The 27,919-nt window shown below is 34.6% G+C and overlaps 1 protein-coding gene across 2 annotated transcripts in view; it reads right to left on the bottom strand.

Moving 5' to 3' along the window:
• Nup98-96 (nuclear pore complex protein Nup98-96) overlaps positions 1–27,919 on the bottom strand; it is a 610,292-nt gene that overhangs the window by 207,188 nt on the left and 375,185 nt on the right. For both annotated transcript variants that reach the window (XM_090395312.1, XM_090395313.1), the window contains one exon: positions 16,958–17,248. In XM_090395312.1, coding sequence (XP_090251438.1) covers positions 16,958–17,248 — 291 coding nt within the window. The remainder of the gene's footprint in view (positions 1–16,957; positions 17,249–27,919) is intronic.

The following is a 27,919-nucleotide window of genomic DNA, read 5'->3' as shown; positions in this document are numbered from 1 at the left end:
TGAAGTATATCAAGCACCTTCACCTTGTCAACTATCTTATTTTGGACATACTGGCCATTCTACTGAGATTAAACTTAAGAAATTCATCAAATATTTTTAGAATCTGATTATTTAAAAAAAAAGAGAGAACTGATATGCCAAATGAATGCATTTATAACAAAATATTCTAATTCAAAGGTAAAGTATCAGGAGGGAACTGAATTAGTATAATTTTTGATGAAAAAGTTATATACTCGTTATCCTTTACCTGAAAAAAAAAAATTTTTTTTTTTTTCTTGGCACCTATTTTTAATCATGGCAGCTGTTTTCATTAGGATCTACAGAATTTTCACAATTTCAGAGGGGTTTAATAATCACAGCTTATTTCAAGAATGCCCAATTTCTGATTTTTTGCTGCCATTTTAGTGATCAATGCATTGTGTATGTTATGATTTCTTATTTGCATTTTCAGACAAAATAACATTTTTCTCAAGATGGCAGCTACTAGTTTGAGGTTTAACAAATGTTCTTTTTCATAATTTTGCAGTCTATCCTGTAGGTCCTAGGTGAAAAATACAAATTTGATTTGAGTATTTCATTTTTACATTTCATTGGATATAAATATGGCCAAAATTACCTTGATTGATACATTTCTTCTCTTTAAAAATAAAAAAGGTATCAATCAAAGTTTGCAAAAACTTAAAAAGGACTGACTTTGAAGCCCAAAATAAAGTTATGTGGAAGACTAAATAAAATTTGGAATTTTTATGAAAGGTATTCTTGATGAGAAAAACTGGTCTGATGAATACCATTAGACTAGGCAGTATTTTTTTGTTGTTGTTGCATCTTTCAGCATATTTAGTATATCCACTTGTCAAGACATAATTTTTAAGACCTCCTGGGCAGAGAAAATTAATCAAATTATGAGTACATGTTGTGAGTTATTACACTGCTAACATTAAATGTAAAAGTAGAATAAAACATTAAAAAAAAATTGTTTTACTTTTATAATAGTAACTTAGCAATGCAGGCAATGTAACTTCACACTGCTAGATTTACAAAGAATAACTACACTGCAGTTTGAAGTGTTTATAAAATTTTGTAAAAATTTAATGGAATTTTACTTAGCTAGCTAATAAAAATAACTGGTACTCACCACACACATAATTTATTTTTCTAAAGGATCTTGTTAATCTTAATAGCAATTCTACAGTAAGTCAATTTTAATCGGTACCATTACAAACAAAGCAGATATATCCATTGTCCTAATAAAACAGCAAATGATGTTCAAGTGACTGTGGCAACTTCAAAGCATTATGAAGCAGAATAGTGGTGGAAAGCAATACCATCATGACATCATGAGGAACAAATCTATGATACATTCTTGCATTACTAAATCGTTCTGCATTTTCAAATCTTTCTTTAAGTAGCTTAAAATCATGTTCAATGTATTTCACTAGATACAAAAAAGAATTTTAGACCAGTAATGTCACATAAAATAGAAGTCAAATATGGTTAGGGCAATGATGTGATTTTCAATAGTAATATACAAGCTTGCTTTCGTGAATAACCGTTTAATGCATTTCCTACAAGCATCATCACATGTGAATTTGGCATGTGACAGCAAAAAATGTGTCATTCTGCAAATAAACCAAAACCAACTTTATGATTAGTCAGATGAACCAAGTTTTTTTCTGTTCTTATGTCAAGCAGATTAGCCATTATTTAAAAAAATAAATAAATACAAATTGGAAACTATACATTCAAATGGTAAAAAAAGCTACCATGTTGTGTTTTGAGTCACTGATAACATAAAGTGGATCAGATTTCAAACAATCATCATCATCATAATAAATTTCCTGATATGTATCCATAAGAAATGTACAGGATGCTTTATTACACCATTATTACTAATCTACCATCAACACTCTTTTCCCAGATTAGTCACTCCAATATTGTCATATCTAATATTTCAGTTTTCTACAACAAATTTCTGACTAAATCAATCCACCTATGTCTTGGTCTGGGTGGTTTTCCGGCTATCTTGGCATCAAACAACTGTTTAACTAGCCTTTCCTCGCCATGTCTGTTTACAGGATTATGACATCTGAGCAGCTCTCAGATGTGAACTGTAGACTAAAATACACAAACTTTATTCAAGAAAAAATGAGAGTTTTTTGAGAACAGGAACCAAACATTGGAGATTCAGTGGAAAGCCATGAAAAAAAACAATGATTAATTCAGCCAGAGAGAGGCATGTGGTGAAGGAAGTCTGCAAGGACAGAAAAATCGGAATTCCATGGTGGAGTTCTGATTTTTCACGGCCTCTTTAACACAAAGTTAAAGAGGCAGTGAAAGAAAAGAAGAAAGCATATCAAAAGTTCCTGGCAAATAAGTCAGCTATTATGCTCTGAGAGAATACAGAGACAAATGTAAGAAAGCTAAACATTTTGTAAAACTAGCTAGACAAAAGTCATAAGAAGATTTTGGTAAGAACATAAATAAATATCAACGTGGCATGATATTCTGGAGGTTGTTGAAAAAGCTCAGAAATCGAGGAAAGAGTGCTGTAAAAGGAATTGGAGATGATAAAGGTGACGTGAAAACTGGAGAAAAAGCTATTCTTGATGTATGGGGTAATTAGTTTGAAAAATTACTAAAGGAAACAAGCAGTGATGACAGCACAATGGTAAAAAACATTCAACAGGCATGCAATCAGGAATACATATCCATACTTGAAGTAGAAAAAGCCATCAAAAGCCTGAAATGTGGAAAGGCAGCTGAAGTAGATGACATTCGACCAGAAATGCTCCAGTATGGAAGTATAAAAGTGATACACAGGCTGCACTGCATAGTTCAGAAGGTCTGGACAGAGGGACGAATTCCAGATGATTAAAGTAGGCACTCTTGTAGTACCCATATATAAAAAGGGAAATAAAACTGAATTTGAGAATTATAGAGGCATTTGATTACTGAATGTTCCTGGTAAGATATATTTCAAGTATACTTGAGAAACGGTTGAGAAGGATTGCGGAAGGGAAGCTTGGTGAAGAACAAGCTGGATTCAGGCCAAATAGAGGTTGGCCTGAATCCAGCTTGTTCTTCGCCAAGCCAAATACAGATATGAGGTTGTCAGGATCACATTTTCACTTTACGACAGATAGTTGAGAAATCATGGGAATATAACAAAGATCTGTGTTTAAGTTTTGTAGATCTGGAAAATGCATATGACAAGGTGCCAAGAGAGAAGCTAATCAATATGCTACATTTATATGGTGTTGTCAATGGGGCATTATATCAAGCAATACTTAGTCTTTATTTGAGTTGTAAGTCAGCAGTTAGAATTGAAGGAAGTACAGGAAGATGATTTAATGTTAAATTTGGTGTGAGACAAAGATGCACATTATTCCCTCTGTTATTCATTATCTATATGGATCAAATTATGAAGGAAAGTGGTATTAAACACGATATCAAAATTGGAGATGTTAATGTCAGCTCTTTACTTTATGCAGACGATGTTATACTCTTAAATAAATCCGCTACAAGTCTGCAAGATTCCCTGATTAAACTGAATAACTGTTGTAATAGATATAGTATGAAGGTCAGCATTAAAAAGACAAAGACAATGAAAATAGGCAGAAACAGTGAAATTTCAACTGCACCGTGAAGAGAACCTATAGAACAAGTAAAATATTTCAGCTTCTTATCAACAAGTTTTAGTGAAGATGGTAAATTAAATATGGAAATAGACAACAGAATCAACAAAGCTGGTATGGTAGGAGGTCAACCAAATTAAATTTATATGAAATAAGAGAAAAATTAGTGAAAACACAAAATTAGCTCTATAGAAGTGTTTTATTTCTGGGTTAGAAATAAAACACTTGACCAAAGACCACAGATAAGAGAATCCCCAGAAAGATTAAGGGATTAGACAGATGGCCTTGATGGAAATATCATATTAAAAATGAGGATATTAGGAAAGAACTTAACATTGTTAGCATCCAGGAATGTGTTAGCAGAGCTAATCTCAGATAGTTGGTCACTTAAACAGAATAAGCGAGAAATATTAGCAAAACAAGTGTTCTCTGCCAGGGTTGGCAGGAAAAAGACCCAGTGCAAAACCATGATACAGGTGGATTGATACAGTAAACAGTGTCTTAGAAGATAGAAATATAAGATGTGATAATGTTCGACAGGTAACAGATTGATTTGGAGGAAAATTGTAGATAGGAAGTTAGTATTGATACAAGTTTTTCATAGTATTATCATATCTTGCTCATCCATTGAGGGTACATGTCAGGAATTTGATGATGACGATAATAACTATAACACCACCACCTTAGATTAACTCCGATTACTTATTCTTGAATGCTAACTATGTCACGTTTCTTCCCAATATCTTAATTTTTAATATGATTCTGCCACTGATGCAATATTCCTCATATTTCTTAGAACTCTCATAACTGTTGTCTCTAGATTATTATTTCTAACATTTCAGATCTATTATTTAAAACTAGTTTGAATACTGTCTTATATGCTACTAGTGTGGTATTTATTCAGCTGGCTCTCCACCACACCCCAGTTTTGCTTATTCCGCTGTCTATTTCTGTAGTTCATTTGCTATTTTTATTTAAAACTGCGCTTAACAGTTTATTTGTTCTATAGGTTCTCCATTGGGATAATTACATGAAACAATATACTACAGATGGGGAGAAGGGATATGAGTATGTTGGATCTGATAATAGCATCAGATGTTCATATGTAAGGAAAATGAGGAATTAAAGTGTATTTCAGGTCGTGAGTGTGATATTTCTGTCAAATTTCAGAATGTAGAAAATAGCGATATGATAAGAAATTGCGAGGTTGTACCAGAGAGCTGTGAGGGCAGCGTAGAAAGTGAGAATAAAGGTATTAATACAGAGCAAATTAATGGTTTAATAGATAATAAAAAACATGAGATAGAGGCAATCAGTGAGACTGTGCAGTTGAGCAGAGCAATACATAGGGCAAAGCAACAGCTGGAGCGTATGTACAAATGTCTACCGAGTGTACAAGCCTATAAAAAAAGTATGATAGGAAAAATAAGAGTATGATTGTGAACGTAAACAAAATGAAGGAGCGAGTGCTGTATGGAGATTCATTAGTACGAGGTGTGATAGTAGAGAATTTGACAAAATCGTACCAACCTGGTGCGACCATAAAGGACATCAGTGAGTTATTAGGGAGCAAAAGCAAAGGGTGAAAGAAATGATAATGATGGCAGGTATGAATGATTTGAAAGGAGATAAAATGGAAATGATAGAGGACCTGAAGGAATTGTTTGAGGTAGCAAAAGAGAAGAGTGAGAGAGTTAGGATGGTTAGTCTTTTGCCGTGGTATGACAGTGAAGAGTTTAGGGGGAGGGCCATAATTGCAAATGACTTTATGAGTGGGATATGCAGGATGAATGGTGTGGAATTTGTGGATGTGCTGAGTGAGTTCGATTGGCGAAAGGATCTATATAAGATGGATGGTTTCCATTTGAATGGATTCGGTGTAAGGAGACTTTAAAAAGTGTTGTTGAATGAAGTGGATGTGCAGAATCAGGGAAACTAGATTTATTAAGGGGGGGAGTAGATATGCAGACTTTAGAGAGATAGTTGAGTGTATGAATGAGTATAATATGCCTGAACGAATAAGAAGGACAGTTAGTATAAGGCATCAAGGTAGGCATGGGGCTAACGGGGGTCTGCAATTCATGTATACTAATGCTAGGAGTATTAGGAACAAGAAGGAAGAATTTTTGGCCTTGGTTGGCACTTCCAGACCACAGGTTATTGGCATTAGTGAAACATGGCTGACTGAAGATGATATAGCTAGTGGGATTGAATGTGAGGGGTATAGTGTGTTCAGGAATGACAGGGAGAATAAAATGGGGGGAGGAGTATTATTGATGATAGCTGATGAGCTGCAGCCAAGGAGAATAGAAGTTCAATTGCAGGATAGAGAAAAGAGCACATTTGAGGCCATTTGGTGTGAGATTGAGGAGCAGAACAAAATATACAATTGGGTGCTGCTATAGACCAGGTGATGGAAAAGATGGTGGAGATAGTATGCATAAGCAAATAGAAGAAATGAGTGGAAGGAGGGTAATTATTATGGGAGATTTCAACTATGGTAGCATTGATTGGAGGGAGGAGAGGACACATGGGAGGAAGGAATTGGATTTTATGCGGTTATTAAGGGATAACTATCTGCGACAGCATGTAATGGAAAATACTAGTAGTCAGAGAGTGCTTGACCTAGTAACTGCATCTGAGAATTTGGCTGTAACGAATATGACCACGTTTCCACCAATTGGTGAGAGTGATCATAGGGTCTTTACTTGGGAGGTGGCTAAAGGTGTGGAATTTACAATTAAGACAGGGTACATGTGGAATTATCGGGCTAGTAAGCATGACAAGCTTAGGAGTTTGATTGATTCAGTGCCATGGCATGTAAAACTGCAAGGGCTGGATGTTGCTAGCGCATGGGAAGCAGTGAAAAAGTGTTTGCAGTAGGCAATAGCTGACTGTATACCTAGAGTCCGAATAATAAATCAAGCAGGGATTAAATGGATGAATAACACCATTAAGCTTGAGCTGCAAAAAAAAAAAAAGAAACATCTGTGGAGGGAATTTAAGGAGAAAGGTGACCTGCAGGTATACATGAACAGTATAAAGCCCAGGCCAGAAGGGTAACAAGCATGGTAAGAAAAGCAAAATCGGATTATGAAAGAACATTAGCCATGTACGCTAAAGAGAATCCCAAACAGTTTTTTTGATATGTTGCAAGTAAAAGAAAAAATGTATACGGCAGATTGATTTTCAAGAATGCCAATGGTAGGGAGGTAACTGAATCAGTTGATATAGTAGAATTACTGAGTGAGCACTTTGCAAGAGTATATCATCCAGGTGGTGACATTGCAGAAATAGAAGAACCAACAGCTTATACAGGAATTGTAGTGAATGAAGTGGAGGTGAATAGTCTATTACAAAACCTCAATGTCAATTCATCTGCAGGATTGGATGGTACACCAGCTAATGTCGTACGAGAAGCAGCTAAAGAATTGTCAGTGCCTTTGACCATTTTGTTTAATTTGAGTCTTGGGTCTGGGTTAGTCAAAAGGGGATAGAAAGAGGGGAAAATAGGTTCCACTGCATAAAGGAGGTTCCAAGACTGCTGTTGAAAATTACTGGCCGATCAGCATATCAGGAATTGTTGTCAAGGTCTTGGAGAAAATAGTCAAGAGGAAAATACAAGATTGGATAGATGAAAATGGGATACTATATGGGAGACAGCATGGTTTTGTGGACCTTGGACATGGTTTTGTGGACCTTGCTAAAGCCTTTGAAAGGATACCAGATGGAATTCTAATCAGTAAACTGCGGCATATGAGAATGGATATAGGGTTGGTGAGATGGATAGGAGGGTGGTTTATTCAGGAGTAGAGTCCAAAAGACAGCCTGTGACTAGTGGTGTGACGCAGGGTTCTGTTCTTGGACCACTACTGTTTAATTTGTTCATTAACAATATAGGAAAGGATCTGAGAGGAACTGTGCATCTGTTTGCGGATGATGCAAAGTTAGATAAAGCAATAGTGAATGCTCAGGATGTCAAAATTTTGCAGGATGATTTCGATAGTTTGGAGGACTGGGCTAAGGAGAATGGATGTCAATTTAATGTGAGAAAATGTAAGGTTTTGCATTTTGGGGTGAAAAGATTAGCAGCAGTATATCACATTGGTGGAACTGTACTCCAGGAGATTGACGAGGCCAGGGATTTGGGAGTGTTGGTGGATAGGGAGTTGTTTTGGGGGACACATCACAAAAGTGGATAAATCAGCTCATCAAATCACTTGGTTACTGAAACACACTTTAACGAGCAGAGACAAACAGATTATTGTTCCTCTGTATCGAGCCTTGATAAGACCCCATCTAGACTACTGTGCCCAGATATGGGCACCAGGATTTCTTCTCGATGGGAAGGAGGTGGAGAGGATCCAGAGACGAATGACCAAGATAATAGCAGGACTATGGAATGAACCTTATGAGAACAGGTCGAAGATTTATGGGCTGCAGAAAGTGGTTGATAGGCGGAAAGGGGGTGATATGATTGAGACATTGAAATTACTGAAGGGTTTCTATAAAATTAATTCAGAAGATATTTTTGAGAATAGGATTGGTAGTTGGAGGACTAGGGCCATCCATGGAAGCTTGGTAAGAGTGTGGTTAGCAAGGGTGTTAGAGATAGGTTTTTTACTTGGAGAGTGGTAAATGAGTGGAATAAGCTGCCAGAGTCTGTTGTGGGCACCATGACTGTAAATGAGTTCAAGGTGAAGTATGATAGATACTGCGTGAATGTTGAATAGTTGTTCTTGACATGATGTTGGGCTTCCCTCGATGAGTCTAGGGACTCCTTGGAGCTGCCCATAATAATAATAATAACCAACGTAGACACTCTGTAGTTCTGGAAAGTTGTCAAAAACATGGAGTTCTCTGTCAAGAATGTTCAATTTATAAGGCTGGTGATCATGAGACACTCAGGAGTCATCTGGGAACAGTACCATAGCTTGAGAAGCTACAAAGAAAGAATGTCAATAGTGAATGGTAAGTGGTCGGACTGCTTGAGGGTAGCAGTATCAAAATGCATACCCAAGGTTAGGAGGATAAACCAAGTTGGAATTAAGTGGATAAGTAGGGATATAAAACAAGAGCTGGGGGGGAAAAAGGAAAAAAAATTGTAAAGAAATATAAAGAAAAAAGTGATCAGCATACTCATGAGCAGTAAAAAGTGCAAGCAAGAAGGGTGATTAGTATGGTAAGGAAGGCCAATCAGACTTTGAGAGAGAGAGAATTAGCCAAACAGGTCAAAGTAAACCCCAAAGAGTTTTTGCATTATACAGCAAGAAAGTGGAAAAATGACTAAACATGTTCACTGTAGGTAATTTTACAGTTGTTGATGTTACAAAGATACATATCAACATTGAGATAAATGAACAGGAGGTATTCAGCATATTAAAAATACGAATGTGAACACAGAAGTGGGACTGGATGGCATATCATCCCATATACTACATGAATGTGCAAGAGAACTGGCACTGCTCTGATGAAGTTGTTCAATCTAAGTCTCATCTCTGGCAGGGTTCCAATGGAGTGGAAAGGGGTCAAGATAGTATCGTTGCATAAAAGTTGCTCCAAGACAGAGGTAGCAAACTACAGACCAATTAATATATCAGGAGTGGTTGTTAAAGTATTGGAAAAGTTGGTGAATCGTAAAATACAACAGTGGGTGGATAGGGATGCGATACTTTATAGTGGCAGCATGGCTTTGTAAAAAGTAGATCCTGTCTTAACTTATTCACAAGTGACAGCAGAATTGGATAAAGATAATTGCTACACCCTGATGCTGCTCAACTTTGCCAAAGCATTTGACAGAATACCTCATGGAAAACTATCACAAAAGTTGGAGCAAAGGGGAATGGATATGAGGCTAGTAGAATGGATAGGGGGATTGCTGATGGACAGACAGACACAGAGTAGTATATGGTGGAGTCTAGGAGAATGGTGACTAGTGGAGTAACTCTGGGTTCTGTACTAGGACCACTACTCTTTAATTTCTATATCAATGATATAGGGGATAATTTAAGAGGGGATATTCAGTTGATGATTGTCAATTTAATGTTGCAAAATGTAAGGTTATGCACTTTGGATTGAAGAGGTTGTATATGGTGTATCATATTGATGGTATTGGTTTGCAGGAAATTGATGAGGCTAGGACTTGGCAATAATGGTGGACAAAGAGTTAAAGTTCACAGGGCATACTGCAAAGTTGGTAAGATAGCTCAATGAATTACTTTGTTGTTGTTGAAAAACATGCTAAAGTAAAGATAAGGATGTTATTATCCCTCTTTATAAGGGTTATATATATATATGACTTGGCCACATTTTAACTACTGAGCACAGATTTGGTTATCTGGGTTTCGACCACCTCCTGGTCCCCTGTGGGGGATCAGGAGGTGGTCGAAAAGATTCTGAGATGAGCAACCAAGATGGTGACAGGTCTGTGGAATACTCCCTATAAGATAGGTTGAGAGTTTGTAGGTTACAAAGTTTAGTTGATAGGCAGAAAAGAGGGGGGACATGATAGAAACTTTTAAGATAGTAAAGGGATTTTATAGAATTGATGCCTCGCTTAATGCAAATCTGATATGCACGATAATCAGTTAGCGCGAATGAGTTAAATGATACTATTTCCCACTTTAAGCATGTGATTAATCAGTTAACGCAAAATTTTTATAGACAATCTGCAGCAAGTGAAAAATCTGGAAGCCATTAAGAGTGGTGCTAGTAATACAATGATTGTGCGAGACCTGAGATACAGCGAGTCTACAGTTTGGACCATATTAAATAAGAGCAAAGAACTAGTAGTCGCCGATACTTTTATAGTTTACTATACTATATTCGGCATGAAACTCTCTGATTCCAATCTTTGAGTAGTTTCTTATTTGATTTAAAACAATGTGGGATTTAATATCCCCTTAATTTAAATAATGTTTATATCGCCGAAATGAAGCCTACTGGCTCTTTATATTTAAGTAATTTAATGGGTGCACCTTTTTGACAACTCGCATAGCAGAGTATATAAGTTCTTTTCACGATACCCTTTGGTATTAATTTGGTCTAGCTACTCACTGATGAAGCCTCGATAAAGGCTGAAACCAGTCTGGGTAGTGACCTCCCACCATAATGTAATAACAGCATACATTTCCTAGGAAATGTGTTTTACATTATGGAAAATACCAAGAATAGCGATCAGAACTTTACCACCTTTGCTGCGGGTTGTCCAAGTTTGTACTACGTACTTGGACTACGTGCATTAGCTCATGCTTGTAGTCGCCGATACTTTTATAGTTTACTATACTATATTCGGCATGAAACTCTCTGATTCCAATCTTTGAGTTTCATATTCGGTTTTAAAACAACGTGGGATTTAATATCCCTTTAATTTAAATAAGAGCAAAGAACAAGGAAAAGTTGTTACTGCTTCTTTAAGCATGCAGATCATCCAAAATAGAAGCCATTTAATGATCAAGATGAAGCATCTTCTATCAACTCTGGATTGAGGATTATGACCAAAAAATAATACCTCTAAGTACAGGGAATATTCAGGCAAAAGCTCTCAATATTTTTACCTCATTGAAAGAGACCAAATTTCAAGAGGAATGTGAAAGCTTTACTTCAAGTTTAGGATGGGTTGACAGTTTTAAAATTCAAACTGGACGTAAGAATAACTAGGGAATCTGCTAGTACTGATAAAGATTCTGCAGCCAAATTTCCTGAAGAATTGCAAAGGATAATTCAGGAGGTTGATTATGACAATTGGCAAATATTCAATGTCGATGAAATTGGTTTCTTTTGGAAGCATGTGCCAACAAAATCTTTCCTAGCTAAAACTGAAGCATCTCAACCAGGATACAAAGTACCTAAAGATCACCGCTTTTATTAGGAGGCAATGCAGAAGGTGACTTTAAACTCGAGCCTATGTGAGTTTATCATGTGTGAAATCCAAGATCTAATATTATTGAAAAAATCAGCACAATTGGAAAAGAACTTGGATTAATGACCTGGATAAGATGTGAGAAACTTGCTCGATTCCCATTCAGAATGATCTTCAACTAGAAGAACAGCATGCATATGAAGAGGAACATAAGGAGTGCAAACAAGAAGATAATGTTATTACTAAGAAACTAACTGCAAAATAACTTAAGCTAGTTTCAATCACACTGAGTAGGTTAAAGAAATTTTGTTTGATGCTGATCCTGATATGAAACGAAGCTTCGAAGTCTGCCAAAATCTTGATAAAGCTATCACCAGCTATTGCAAATTGCATGAGAAGATGAAAAAGTCGAGCACGATTCAAACATCTTTACTTAATTTTTTTGTAAAAAAAAATAGCTCAATCAAATGTTTAGACATGAAATAAAAATTTAAGCAATTGATTTTTATCCCCTAATATAGCTTATACTGTAATTTTTTTCCAAATTTACACTAACTGATGGAATTATAATTATTCCTATCATTTATTGTATTCGCTTAACGTGCATTTAGCATGCGATGGATTAATTAATTGTGTTAAGCGAAGTTTCCTGTATATAACAAATAATTAGAGAACAAGGGGCCATCCATCTGTGGAAGTTGTGTAAGGGTGTGGTTAGCAGGAGTGTGCAGACCAGATTTTTTGTGTGGAGGTGGCGAGTGAGTGGAAAGGATTGCCAGAATTCGTTGCGAGTTACCTGATGGAGAATGGATTCAAAGAGAGGTATAATAGGATTTGTATGATTGTTGATTTGGGTCTCCTGCAATGAGTCTCTGGACTTCATGGAGAAACCGTAAATAATAATAATAATAATTAAGAATGCAGTTGAAATTTTCTGAGTTCCTGCCTATTTTTATAGTTTTGGTTTTTATTGCTTTTTATTGCTAATTTTCATGCCAAATTTGTTCAGCTGTTTTTCAATTAAGTTACAGAATCCTGAAGACAAGACTTGCACTGAATTTATTTAGGAATACAGTGTAAAAATCTCACATAATCGGTTTAATTATGTTTTTTTTTTTTTTTTTTAACATTATTTTATATATAGTGTGTGAATTTTGTAAACGGGAATAAGTTTTGTTACACAATAAAATACATATACATTTGATTTTGTTTGCTGTTAATAAACACACTTGTGTTGCTCAGTATTGCAGCAACTGCTATGGTTAAGCAGAAGCATAATGAAAAGAGATTTAAATGTATTTTAGTTGCACTTGCTTACCATGTATTGTAATCCTCAAGGATTTACATAGAAATAATGTTGCACATATATTATTATTATTATTACATGACACTTCCAGGTAGTCCAATGACTCGTCGAGGAATAGCACTTAATCTACAACTCTCTGCCTCCACCACTCAATTCACCAACCAACTACAACGAACTGCAACTACAATCATCATCTACCTCCCACCACCACTAGTATTTTCACAGACAACCACAAACATCCATGCCCACGGCAGGATTCCAACCCACAACCTTTTTAAAATCTTTGGGGACCGTGACACCCCACCTTACTAATGCCGGATTAAATGTCATGTAAACACTTTTTTTTTGTTGTTGTTCAAATTCACACACACCAGATATAGTTTTGCATCACTAACAAACAACTGAATATCCTCCCTTCAATGTTTCCCCATATCATTAATATATGAATTAAATAGAGGCCCTAGTACAGAATCCTGAGGAACTCCACTAGTGTACTAGATTCCACTCCACCATATACTACTCTGTCACCCCCCTCCCCCCAATCCATGCTACAAGCTTGATATTTATTTTCATCTACTTCATCTTTTGTAATAGTTTTCCATGTGGTATTCTGTCAAATGTCTTTGCATATTCCACAAGTATCATTGTATAGCTATTTCTCTCATCAAATTCTGCTATAACTATTATAAAATGTAAGTAAATTTAATAAGGCAGGATCTACCTTGTACAAGGCCATGCTGCCCCATCATAAAGTACCATATTCCTACCCACCACCCACTGTTGGATTTTACCTTAACCAACTTAAGTGGCAACTTAAAATTTTAAACTATCTGGTGAATAGAGTATGGCAGACAAGTTCTACTGTCTTGTGATCCTGATTAATAATGCAGGATATTGTTGTCTGGAATCATTGGATTCCAGGGTTAATTTAGAGTTTACAAAAAGATAAAGTTTCCAGGGGGGAAAACCCCACTTGCACATGCCAGCAGCACTTAATCTGCTTGGGAACCAGTCAAAGAAAAGATTACGAAAAGCTCTCCTTGTCAGCAACAGTAGAATTGAACTTAGAGTGTCTTTCTTTGGGTGGCCTAAAGCTATGATTGCAAATGCATTATTTCTACAGGGTTCTAATTCCGCATGGCTACACAGGACTTCCTGATCTTTCATTCAATAATAAATCTGAAAGTTATGATAAATAATTCTGATCTTGAAACATAATCAAAAATGTTTCAAGATCAAAATTTGAATCTGAATGTGAAGAGTTGCTTAAAACAAAAAGCATCAAAATCATATGGAAATAATACACTGTGATACTTTCTTTACATTTGATGAAAATCATTCTGATAAATAATTTCTATTCAAATATTCAAGTACAAAATTCTAACTAAATTAGAATATTATCAATTCACAGACACCTTTTTGATATTTCACTAAATCATAGTCTAATTTGGATTGGAAAAGAATGATCAAAATAGTAGTAGTAATAACTATAAAAAAGACAAGATGCGCTCTGTCAAGTAAATGACATTTAATTTTTTGTCAATGGCCTATGCTACTAGTTAACTCTGCAGCGTGGACAGTCACTTTAGACACATAACAAAAAGCTTTTACATAGTACATAATCTGTGTATGTGAGAGAGAGAGACAGTGTTTTGGTTTTGTATATGAAACAGTCTTGAAAATGTCAACAAGTTTTCTACTGGCAAAATGTGCAAGAAATTAATGTCTGACAAATAGTGAATGAAGAAAGTACCATAACCTGTAGATGCAACTGCAGTCTCATTTCCCTCAATTCTAATGTTGCTGATATGAGGCAACACAGGAAAAACAATAGCACACCCAACAGAGGTGTCAGATCTCAAGCCATGTGTATATACAGGAGGTAAAAAATCAGTGTTTTCATCTGTGTGCATTAAACAGTTGCAGATAGACTGATGATAATGATGGTGTACATCCTCATAAAGGAATACCATTATGTTCAGTGCAGGTAATGTCATCAAGAGTCATGCCAGTAGCTTGCTTAATCCTTTCATATGCACAACAAACGGATGAATAACAGTCTGATATGTGTAATAATGAACTTCCTAATGGAGGGGAATAAATACTAATTCATTTAGACTTTTAGGAAGAGACTATTTTTAAAGCACGGGCATAGTTAAGGGGCAACATCAGGCAAATATACATTTTGCACATTGCCCAATGTACAAAAATGCACCAGGAGCTTTACATATCCTCATGACGTACAGGATCTAACCATTGGAGGTAATTCTCTTTTGCAGAACTACAGACTTAGGAACTATAATCAGGTTTTGAGCAAAAAGTGAGAATACATGCCAAAGCAAGGAACATCAATTAGTATCCTGTTTTGTTAAGGATAGAGCATGAATGATTTGATGCTCTCTTGCACTTGACAAAGGTTACAAGAAATGCAAGCTTTGACAAAAATGAGTCCCAAGAACTTGGCTTTTGATGCTATTTGGATAATAGTTTGTTGCAGCTTTAACTCTAGGTCAGGTCACTTTTCAATGATCCTAGGAATGAGAAAATTGATATCTGTTTACAAAGTCATCAACATATAGAGCAATGCTTACTGTGAGAGAAAGATGTTCAGTGATGAGGATAAAGACAGAGCCTTGAGAAACATCCTCTTTTTTGGCAAAATGGCTGGAACTTTGCATTTTTCATTTGGACTTGGAAAATACAGAAAATTTCCCCATTGGAGTCCATGCAGAAGAAGAGAGTTCTTGTGAGGATAATAGTGCAAAGCACAGGGAAATAATCACTTTCATATATGTTCTCCTTAACACCCCATATGAGCTGAAGTAGAAGGGAAGAACACTAAGTTTGGCTGCAGAATATGATTGGGTTGACATATGAAAGAATGTACTACATTCATTATTAACAACAGGGAGATTGTTACTGTAAAGCATACACTCAAACATTCCAGCCACCTATAAAAAGTATGGGCTAAGGCAGTTACAGTGAAATTATTAACTCCAATGCAAGTTAGCTCAGAACCCAGCAGTAAATAAATGGGACATATTGTGATAAGAAAACCCACTGAACAGTAGGTGGCTATCACTTCCAGAGTAACATTAAGCAAGATGTACCGAGAAGGAGTGTGGTTGCTTACAAGCTGCGACTCCTCCATGAACAGGTTCACACTAGATTTTAAACGTGTTTTGCAGAAAAAAAAACTCGATATCATAATTTTCTGGTGTATCCATAACAGTTCCACTGTAAGACTTTCCCCACTCTTTTGGCCTTGCAGGCCTGATTTCTGAGAGGTCGAGGACTTACCTTTGTCTGGCTTGCGTTTGTCAACTGATTTTGAGAAATATGGACAACTAGTGCCCATTTCTTGTTCTGAAAAAATGTTTAACCCCTTACCAGTCTCAATGTGCTTACACATCAATAATTACATGGATGTGAAGCCCAATGAAATTGAAATAATTTTTGGATACTATTGAAATAATATGGATACAAAACATATATTGATATATTTTATCAATATGACTCTTTGGCTCCAAATGATCCTTCCTTCCACTTTCTGTGAAGGTGTCTGGAAGGATCATTTGGAGTTGTTTCAACAGTTAGCCTATTAATAAATGGCGAGATTAATGCACTCATAATCATGAAGTTCAAAAGTTCAAGCATGCAAAGATTATCACAGATTGTGGGACTGACATATGGGTTTGTGTTAGTTTTTGATATTTTCCTGATATGAGATGTTCTGTTCAGTTTTTATGTTTTGTATCTCTTTTTTCATTTTTCCAACATAGTAACCTAGATAGTCTCTCTCACAGTTGTCTCATTTAAGTTTCTTTCCAGAGTAATATATTATTACTCTGGAAAGAAACTGTACTATTATACTGGGCAGAGATGGTGGAGTCATGACAGGCAGTTTGGGCATGGAGAAAGATTACACCACAAGGAAAAATAAGAGAGAGAGAAAAACAGGAAGCTATATTGTGAAAACTCATAACAAATTCCAAGTTCTCACACCTGACAATGTGAATGAAATATTGATGAAGCTGAAGAATATCTCAATTTTACTAACCTTATATAAATGTGATCATTTCCAAATCATTAATAATTACTTATGATAAAGAAAATATGAATTGTAATTATTTTATGTATAAAAATAAAAAGTACTTTTATGGGGAAGCAGTTGCCCAAGTGGCTGGCCAATATGAGCAAGAGACCAATTAGGTCCCCAGCCTGAACGAAATGTATGACCCATGAAGCATCCTAAATCTGCTATTAGATGTTGTTTGTTGAAGAAGAATGACCTGCTGAATAATTTAGGAGAAACTTTATGACCTGATTTATGAATATGAAATGTAGGTTTCTGAAGTGCAAAGCTGCTCTGGAGAACAGGATAATGTACTAGTAACTTTTCTCTTGAGGAGGGAATCACATGCAAATTTGGACTTGAAATCTTACCTGAAAAATAAAAAAAAAGTGTATAGGTTATGCATTTTTATCACAGACAATGGAACTTTTTTTTTTTAAAGTGAAAACATATCCACCGAATCTGATTTCATTACTACTTAATAAACGTTAATAGATGAGTATCACAAAGAAACAACTCTGGATATTAATACGAACAAATCATAATCTCTTCTAGTGAAGTATAAGTAAAATACAAACTTATTTAATACTGACCATTTACAAACAAACTTACATTATAGCCTACCAGTTTCGCCAGCAAACTGTCTGGCTTTTTCAAGGCGTTTACGGAAAGACATAAAATTTTATGTCTTTTCGTAAATGCCTTGAAAAAGCAAGATAGTTTGCTGGTGAAACTGGTAGGCTATAATGTAAGTTTGTATTTTAATTACAAAATGACCAAATATGTTTAGTTTAAGAAGTATAAGTAAATTAACATGAATTAAAAACACAATAAATGCCTCATTTGATAAAATAAGAAAATGAATTATTTTTTCAGTCTACTTTAATGCAAATGATGTATTATTCCATATCACTCATTATCGAAGCAACAGAGAAGTACATTACAGTTTAATAGTAACCAAAATATATATAGTAGAGTATTCTATTTTTGATTTCTCCAAAATTCACTCATTAGGAACAGCATAACACCCAACAGACTATTTTTTTAAGTAAATAAATTCAAAATGCGGCAAAACCTGAACAAGACACCAACTGATTCAGGCACAAACCTCCCTGACTGAAGTATCTGTGCAAGGGTAGAAAAATCAAAAGTTCATGGTAAACTCAATCAAGTCTGAGAATGAGGCCTGGGAGAAAAAAAATCTACCGGAAGCTCTGGGCAGAAAAATCAGTAGGTATTCTTTGAGAATACAGTTGAAGTGAGAGGATTGATAAATGTCGATTATCCATGATAACTGGGGGATGCTAGACCCCAGGTAACAGAAAAACAAGGTTAATCCAAATTATGTTTTATTGGGAATACATAAAAAAAAGTTAAACATTCTTATAATATGTAAATACAAAAACTGAACATTTTAAAACTTATTTAAAAAGAAAGCCTGTGATTTTTGTTTGTTTTCTTTGTAGCATTATTTTTTTGTTTTTATTTTTCTTATAAGTCCAAGAATTTGTAAAACTTGAATGTATATCAACATCATCTTGACTTTCCATGAATTTAAGTAATATGCAGCTGTTATTATAGTTTTTCATTATAGCTTACTTTGTAAGTTGGTTGTATTTCCTTATCATCGCCCTTGTCAAGAGAAATACTTGATACTGCCATCAGTTCTTGCACACGATTAAGTCATTTTTGTCTATATTTAACCACTCATTAATATTTTCATAGTCTAAAGTCTTTGCACCCATCAATAGTTTGAAATTATTTCAAAATATCAGATTCGATTTCTACACTATTATTTGGGTCTTCTGCTTCCAAATTATTTTCGGTGATTACAAAATTATCATCGGTTACTGGCGTGGGTTCTTGCACACTTTAGGTTAAATCATTATCAGTCATTATTGTCTATATTTAACCACTCATTAATATTTTCTTAGTCTAAGTCTTTGCATCCATCAATATTGTGAAAATTATTTTAAAATATCAGATTTAATGTCTACACTATTATTTGGGTCTTCCACTTCCAAATCATTTTCAGTGATTATGAAGTTATCAGGAAATATTTTTTGAATGATTTTTCAATTGTTTCACTTTAACTTCTGTCCAAACTCTTTTCCTCAACATTTTAGGAGTTCAAATGATAGATAAATTTGGTTACAAAAGAGAAGCACACAGACTAGCTTTTGTAATACACTTGACTGTGCACTTTGGCAGCAGCATGGGAAACCTTAACGGTGATGACAAAAAGTTCTGCTATGAGAACAATGTAATATTGTTTAATTATGATGCAATGTTATTTAAATATGTAATTTTTTTTATGTTATTTCTGCATAATGCTTTCTGTTATTTCACGAATCCAATTGCATAGGGAAAAAAAAAAAAAAAAGAAATTTGTATCTACTACAGTTAATCCAACCCCAGGGGTAATTGAGCCACAGATAATCAGCGTTTTACTGTACAGAGAAAAATGTATGAAAGCTAATCTATGTGTAAAAGTAGCTAAACAAAAGTCATGTGAAGACAATGGAAAAAAAATGATAATTCCTTTCCTAACTACTCCCCTTTACCAATGTAGCCATAAAAATATGGTTATAATCCTTTAATATTCTAAATAACATTAAACCAATAATGAGTAACCTTAACGAGGCAGAAATAGCAGCCATTAAAACCTTTTTTAAACAAACACAATATCATTATTACTAAAGTACACAAAGGTATTCATCTATTTTCTTAATTAAACAGACCACATGCAGATGCCATTAACACTCTCAGTTGAGGATACAATTTTGCTAAGACTAGCCTGGAACATGGTATTTGCAACTTTTTTTCACGTAGCAGCCAACTTTCTATCTTAATAAATATCAGCCCTTAAAAACATATACATACATATATATATATATATATATATATATATTACTTAAATATAAAGAGCCAATAGGCTTCATTTCGGCGATATAAACATTATTTAAATTAAAGTGATATTAAATCCCACATTGTTTTAAAACCAAATAAGAAACTCAAAGATCGGAATCAGAGAGTTTCATGCCGAATATAGTATAGTAAACTATAAAAGTATCGGTGACTACTAGCATGAGCTAATGCACGTAGTCCAAGTACGTAATACAAACTTGGGCAACCCGCAGCAAAGGTGGTAAAGTTCTGATCGCTATGCTTGGTATTTTCCATAATGTAAAACACATTTCCTAGGAAATGTATGCTGTTATTACATTATGGTGGGAGGTCACTACCCAAACTGGTTTCAGACTTTATTGAGGCTTCATCAGTGAGTAGCTAGACCAAATTAATACCAAAGGGTATAGTGAAAAGAAATTATATACTCTGCTATGCGAGTTGTCAAAAAGGTGCACCCATTAAGTTACTTAAATATAAAGAGCCAACAGGCTTCATTTCGGTGATATAAACATTATTTAAATTAAGGGGATATTAAATCCCACATTGTTTTAAAACCCAATAAGAAACTACTCAAAGATTGGAATCAGAGAGTTTCATGCCGAATATAGTATAGTAAACTATAAAAATATCGGCGATTACTAGTGTGAGCTAATGCAAGTAGTCCTAGTACATAGTACAATACTGGGCAACTCGCAGCAAAGGTGGTAAAGTTCTGATCGCTATTCTGGGTATTTTCCATAATGTAAAAACACATTTCCTAGGAAATGTATGCTGTTATTACATTATGGTGGGAGGTCACTACCCAGACTGGTTTCAGCCTTTTCTGAGGCTTCATCAGTGAGTAGCTAGACCAAATAGATACCAAAGGGTATAGTGAAAAGAACTTATATACTCTGCTATACGAGTTGTCAAACAGGTGCATCCATTAAGTTACTTAAGTATAAAGAGCCAATAGGCTTCGTTTCAGCGATATAAACATTATTTAAATTGAGGGGATATTAAATCCCACATTGTATTAAAACCGAATAAGAAACTCAAAGATTGGAATCAGAGAGTTTCATGCCAAATATGGTAAACTATAAAAATATCGGCGATTACGAGTGTGAGATAATGCAAGTAGTCCTAGTACGTAGTACAATACCACCATAATGTAATAACAGCATACATTTCCTAGAAAATGTGTTTTTACATTATGGAAAATACCTAGAATAGCGATTAGAACTTTACCACCTTTGTTGCGAGTTGCCCGGTATTGTACTACGTACTAGGACTACTTGCATTAGCTCATGCTAGTAATCGCCGATATTTTTATAGTTTACTATATTCGGCATGAAACTCTCTGATTCCAATCTTTGAGTTTTTTCTTATTTGGTTTTAAAACAATGGGATTTAATATTCCCTTAATTTAAATTATATATATAGCAAAAAGTGATAAAGATATTGCCACTGTCATTATAAACCAAACTGATTATAATGGAAAAATGAGCACGCTTCTTAAAGACTCTTCTTTCAAAAATTACTTCGTGCCCCCCCCCCCCCCAAAAAAAAAAAAAACATATGTTAAACCACCTCAATAATAATAATATTAACTCCCAGTAAGGTAGTGATTTTGTTTTATTTATTGAAGATTCTAAAACCTTAATAAAAATCTTATTCTAAAATATTCAGGCATCATGGTCACTATTGACAATTACTTCATTGTTCATTAAAGTACCTTCCACAGAGGTCCTTGACCTTATTAAGTCACACTTCCCCTCTGACATTTATGAATTATTCTGATTCTCCATTTTTTCATGGAAAGGAAAAAATATGCAAGCAGCTAGAATGGACAACTACAATCCATAGAGTAGTAGTTTGAGGGGGGGGGGGGGGGGGAGAGCTATTACTCTATTTCCAATTTCCAGAAAACTAAGTATTCAACACAGCTACACATAAACCAACAATTTGGTTATGAAACATAGGCAATTTTATTGGATTTGCTCTCACTGTCTATATATATTAAATACATTTTTATATGTAAACAATCAACATCCAAAAATACACTTTGGGGCAAAGTGTATTTTTGGATGTTAACATACTAGTGACACATACTAGAGAAGGAAATGTGTTCATTATCCTTCTCTTCTGATAGAAAACTTTCACCTATGGAAAGGTACTTAAAAGTAATGAGTACATAAAAAGTACATCGATTGGCACAGCCATTAAAAGTAAACTTGGATACTTTCACAATTTTTTAGCCAATGGCCACAATTCCTCTCATAAAAAACAAAACATCGCATACCCAATCTTTTACTCTGTGATCAAACTAATAAAGGTATAACTCCAGAGATCCTACTCAGTAACAAATTAATAAAATAATCTTCTGGACAAAGTACAACCTTAGGACGAAGACATGACCAAGAAAAGACAGGTTCATTATTTTTGAGACCCACTGTAAATTTGTACTGGTTGTCTGACTCAAAAACGTAAAACATTCTTTCCTAATTTACTGGATATTCTTCATCCTTATTTAAAAATTTGAAAGACTTCAATAACAAGTTTCCAGAATATTCTTGTTGTCCAAAGATCTTCTAGTTAGTTTTGATTTCAACTTTGCTATAAACACTGGCTATTTTTCTTGTCAAAATCAACTTTACAGACTGAGAAGATTGCAATGGGGTGTCCTATTTCTCTGACTTTGGCTAACTATTATAAGGAACATTTTTAAACAACATTCTTAACATCTTTTCTCCTAAGCCTTCCTCTGTCAGACTGAGGAATGTTGCTAATTGTATTTGTTGCCTGTAAACTTTGTCTGAGCTCTATGGAATTCCTGAATAAAAATTAATTCAGTCCATCCTAGAATTAAATTTACAATGGAAGCAAAATGGATGCTCTTATCTTGTAAGAGCCTAATGGTGGTCTATAGTTTTCTGTTTACAGAAAATCAACATACTGCAAAGTACACTAATGTTCTGTCACATCATCACTCATTTCAGAAAGTATTATTAAAACACTAGAACAGCATGTATGCACCTTAGGTTGCACTGATTCTCTTCTGAACACCTGTCCTTTATCAGAGCTACCATCATCTCCAATGATTTGAGTGCTAAACTATTCAATAAAATAATTATTCATTCTCCATTTAGCACTCAAATCATTCTCCAATGATTTGAGTGCTAAACTATTCAATAAAATAATTATTCAGGCCATCAACCAAATCGTCCTCTAACAGAAGCTTTAGAATTTCAATTCTGTCTGTTTAAAGGTGTGCTGATTCAAAGATTAAACTCATTCCTGGGCTCTCTGAAAGATAAATACCCTGCACTTTCAGACCCTGGATTTTATAAGATTCTGTGGCTCACATGGCCTTTCTTATTTTTGACAGAATGGTCAGTCTGCACAGATTCAGAGAAGAACTTCAAGATAACATTCTGCTCTATGAATCTGATGTCAGGTTTGGCCAGCCACACTATATCAACTAGGCATGGAATTCAGTGGAATAAAACTAGTCTTACACAAAAGTTATTTCTTGTTAGAAAGCACATATTTATCAACTGAATCTTAATAAAAATTACTATATGAGGGTATCCAAACTCTGTGAATTTATCCATGGCAACACTTCTCACCTTTGTGCTATGTGATTTAGTTTTTGCTAATTATTAATCTGAATAAATCTCTGAATTTTAAGTTTTTATACTGTGTACTTGAAGTTCTACTTCTGCCATTAATATCATGTATTGTAACACACTTTATACACACACACAGATTACAGTCAGGAATACTGACCCAGCAATAGGCCTGATTTGTCAGCAATGCCGGTCCAGAGCCTGGATAAAATTTGGGGAGACTGAGATGGTGCCATACCTTCCTGTAAAAGGGGCTCACAGCCGTTGTATCATCATACGAAAACTAACTAACATTATGTCTTCTGCTTACATTTCAATTTTCCATAATAAATAAATAAATAATAATCATGATGCTTAGTATTTTCTAATTCTTCAGTGGACATCATCATTTCAGAACCAAATTTAATTTACGATGTTCTTTCTTTCTAACAAAGAGAATTTTCTCAACATTTTTGCAAACTGACCATTGAAAATAACTGTAAGAATGACATTACTAACTGATATTATTTAGTTGCATATTATGCAGAGAGCTTAGTTAATGCACTATTTGTTTCTTTCAATTCATAATGCATGATTCTTTATGGGGGAAGAAGTAAAGTATTGTAAATAACACTACATGCTATTATAAATGTCACAGTTTGTTTGTTTTCTGTAAATCAAATGTGTACAAGTGCAGAAACTGTAAGCATTCTATGATTTCTAACTAGAATTATGAATAAACAATAAACAAGACTTAAATTTAGAACAAACAGCGAACTTTTTTAATAAATACCTTTGCAATTATTTTATAAAATAATTGTTTTATGAAATATCTTCAATAAAGTTCTGAAAAGAATGCATAATCTATGCATGATTAGGTAAAATATAACAAAATATTTATAGTTTCTGGCATTTGTTTTTCTAGGCTGAAAGATTTACCTGCAATAAATAATTTTGACCATTTTCAGTATGGAAGTTTCTCTTATTTTGTCATGCCATTATCAACAAACTAAAAATGGACTATAAAAGGACTAAAAATGTAAAAATATACTGCACACATTTAGTCTGGTTAGTCTATATCTCTTTGTAAATTCACTGCTACAGTACATAAGAAACTATGTGTTTTCTACTGTTTAATAGGGTCAGCTCTGATACAGCTATGAATGCAAGTTAATCTGGTTAAGTGCTCTCCTGAGTGTGAAGGATTATTACAGATCTAAACACAGCTGACTGATGACTAGCACCTTTATATCCATGGTTTTCCAATTCTGTCCACATTTTGGTCGACATGAAAACATGGCAAAGCTGGTAGAGGTTAAACATTTGTATGTCAGAAATAAAACCTCTACCCTCCTTAAAGCAAACAAGGGAAACTGTACTATTATCATGGATTCATCTGTATATAAAACTATAAGATCAACATTCTTCTCTGTGATCATTCTACTTATAAACTTGTCACTACAGATTCCACCAAATTAAAAGTAAATAAATTAAATTAGTTGTCAGCCAACACATATTTACTGATGCTGACACTATCAACAAGGTAAAGATTTTTCATGCCAGGACACCTAAACTATAAGGACCAAAAATACAAAAATAAAATAAAAAATTTGCAGCCAGTCGCCTATCCTACTTATGTGTTTGAGATGAAAATTAAAGATATTTATTGCTGGACTCTGAAATCATGGTCTCTTCTGATGTGATTTCTCTATTTACAAACATACCTCTCCAAGAAAGTCTTCTTTAGTCTTTAAAAGATAATTTTCCTCAGGATGTTAAATTGTTTAAATTTACCATAAGAGCAGGATACATCACATAGCAGAACAAATCATATCAGCAAGTAGAAGGAACAGCCATGGATAATCCTATCTCACCTACTTTGGTGATTCTTTCATGGGGCATTTGGAAAGTCAACTTTCAACATTTTTTTCCTCAAATTGTTGATGATATATCTGCAGCTAGTCTTGCACTGAAACAGAATTATTTCAGTTTATGGACAGAATAAACCCTTATACAACATCATACACACCACTGAAAATGAATCTAACAGCAGTCTTCCCCACCTGGATACTTTAGTAATCGGTAATTCTGCAGACAATACTGAACTGTCCATCTACAGGATGTCTTTTTTCACTAGTGGGTATATACCCCAGCTTCATATCACTATCCTTCACACAAGATGGATTCAATCATAAGTCTTGTACACAGAGCATGTACAATTTGTTTTTCAGACTCCCTTCTAAGAAGAATTAAATAAAATAACAACCACACTGTTGTCTAATGGATATAAAGAAACCACCATCCAAAAAATAACTGATAAATATCATCCTTAGCAAGACTACAATCTAATGTGAAGAGGATTTCCTTACCCTACCTTAAAGGGACTTCTGAATATACAGCAACGATTCTCCACAAATGCAATCTATATACTAGCATGAAAGTTATCTCCTTTCCTACCATCTAACAAGGATAAATTGCCTTCACTATTCTTACCTGGTATCTACTAAGTACCCTGCCCATGTTAACTTTGCTATTTTGGGTTCTACTCAGATCAGAATCAAAGAACACCAAGATTTGAGATTTCTAAAATCAAAGGGTTCAGGCCTTGCTTCTTATTCCAGTGACGCTAGACACAGTGCATTGGGATCAGAAAAAGATTTTACCCTATGATAGATTTAAATTTTATCATCCTTTCCTTGATACATGAGAAACACTAAGTCATTGAACTAATCACCATACATTATTCATAAATATTTCATTCATTTATTTTATTTCTTATTAGTTTATATTATTATTATTATTTTGAATTACACAATCATACTTGGCCTAGTTATCTGGAGCTTTAATAGTGTTGTTTCCTGTTCACTTATTTGCAATCGAGACATGTGAAAGTATGACTCATTCATGTATTAATATTTTGAATGCTGTAACCAAATCTTTTGCCTCTCTCAATGATGCTTATGTCACAGTGAGTGAAACATATAGGAATTACTAGTAAATTCTAATTCCCCCTTACATGTTAAACTGTTTTTTAAAAGTATCTTTACATCTGCCAGAGATAATAAAACATTTAGTTTTATTTCGCATTTATGTCCCACAAACATTCTTTTTGATTCTTCTTCTTTTTTTAATACACACACACACACACATTGTTATATACACAGGGTTACATTTATATTCTTGTTGATGTATCATGTCTTACATACACTTTCTATTCACCGTATGCAGATAATATTTTTATTGTATAGGCACTACCCAGTTATACATGTTAGGATCCAAACTACTTCTGTATAGCAAACTGCCTTTTTCCTACCCCTTTTTTCACTTATAGATACATATAATGGTTTAATAACATTAAACCATTATATGGTTTAATTGTTATATGGAAAGATTGTTCGCAATATATATATATATATATATTGTGATTGTTCATTTTTACTTGGTAGAAAATATTATAAATTAGTTTAAATGACTGATACCGAGAGATAAAGAGGTGACATGGTTTATTTAAAAAGATACTACTAGTTTCGTTGAATGGATCAACTTCTTCAGGTATCACAATCAAAGAAATATACAAAAAATAACAGAGACTTAAAAATTGCATTAACAGTACTAGTACAAAAGACAGTGGTACATTTTGAAAACAGTAATGCGAGCTTAAGTTCCAAATAAAAGTTGACTACGTGTTGTCACGAGTGCACCAGTATTGAACAGAGACAATGTGTGCATCTGAGAGATTGAAACTTAGGCTGTTGTTGATATGGGAAGAATCTAAGGTAATTTCTCCAGATTTGACAATCTTTCTTTCAAGTTCATCACAGCACACATGGATATTAGAAGTTTGTGTCCAGTCCACAATGTGTTGGCAGACTTCATCTGAGTTAAAAGAAAAAAGAACGTGGCTAGAGAAAGCGGGGGCTCTAGTCCTGTTGTAGAAAATATCTCGACGGTGTTCTTCCATATGTAAAAGGATGGATTTAGCAGTCTGGCCGTAGTATGGCTTTCCACAATCACATAAACTCTTGTAGACTCCTGGAAACTGAGTGGGAAGATGTTTCTCTTTAGGTTTACTAAGCATGGAGCGAAGTTTTGGGAGCATAGTGAAGCAAGTTCAGAAGTTAAATTTCTTGAGAATTTTAGCCAGTTTTGGTGAAAGAGCGCTGATGTAAGGCAAAGAAATAAAGGATCTGGGGGAAGAGGGATCTTCAGAAGCAGTTGAGTGACGGAGAGAAAAAAATTTGTCAATCTTATTAGGAGAGAAACCATTATTAATAAAAGTCTTTTTGAGAAAAAGGAGTTCATTTTCAATTTCTGTTTGTTCTGTTAGCAAAGATTTGGCCCAGTGTACTAAGGTGGAAATAATACCAAATTTTTGCAGAGGGTAGCTTCTTAAAAACTTTTATTTTTGCCTTACATCAGCTCTTTTTCACCAAAACTGGCTAAAATTCTCAAGAAATTTAACTTCAGAACTTCCTTCACTATGCTCCATACTTAGTAAACCTAAAGAGAAACATCTTCCCACTCAGTTTCCAGGAATCTACAAGA

Source organism: Typopeltis vanoorti, chromosome 7 (genome assembly GCF_054136105.1).
Source record: "Typopeltis vanoorti isolate ZY-2024b chromosome 7, IOZ_Tvanoo_1.0, whole genome shotgun sequence".
NCBI classification, from domain to species: Eukaryota; Metazoa; Arthropoda; class Arachnida; order Uropygi; family Thelyphonidae; genus Typopeltis; species Typopeltis vanoorti.
Note: the sequence above shows the minus strand (reverse complement) of the source record. Positions and strands in the feature narration are given on the sequence as shown.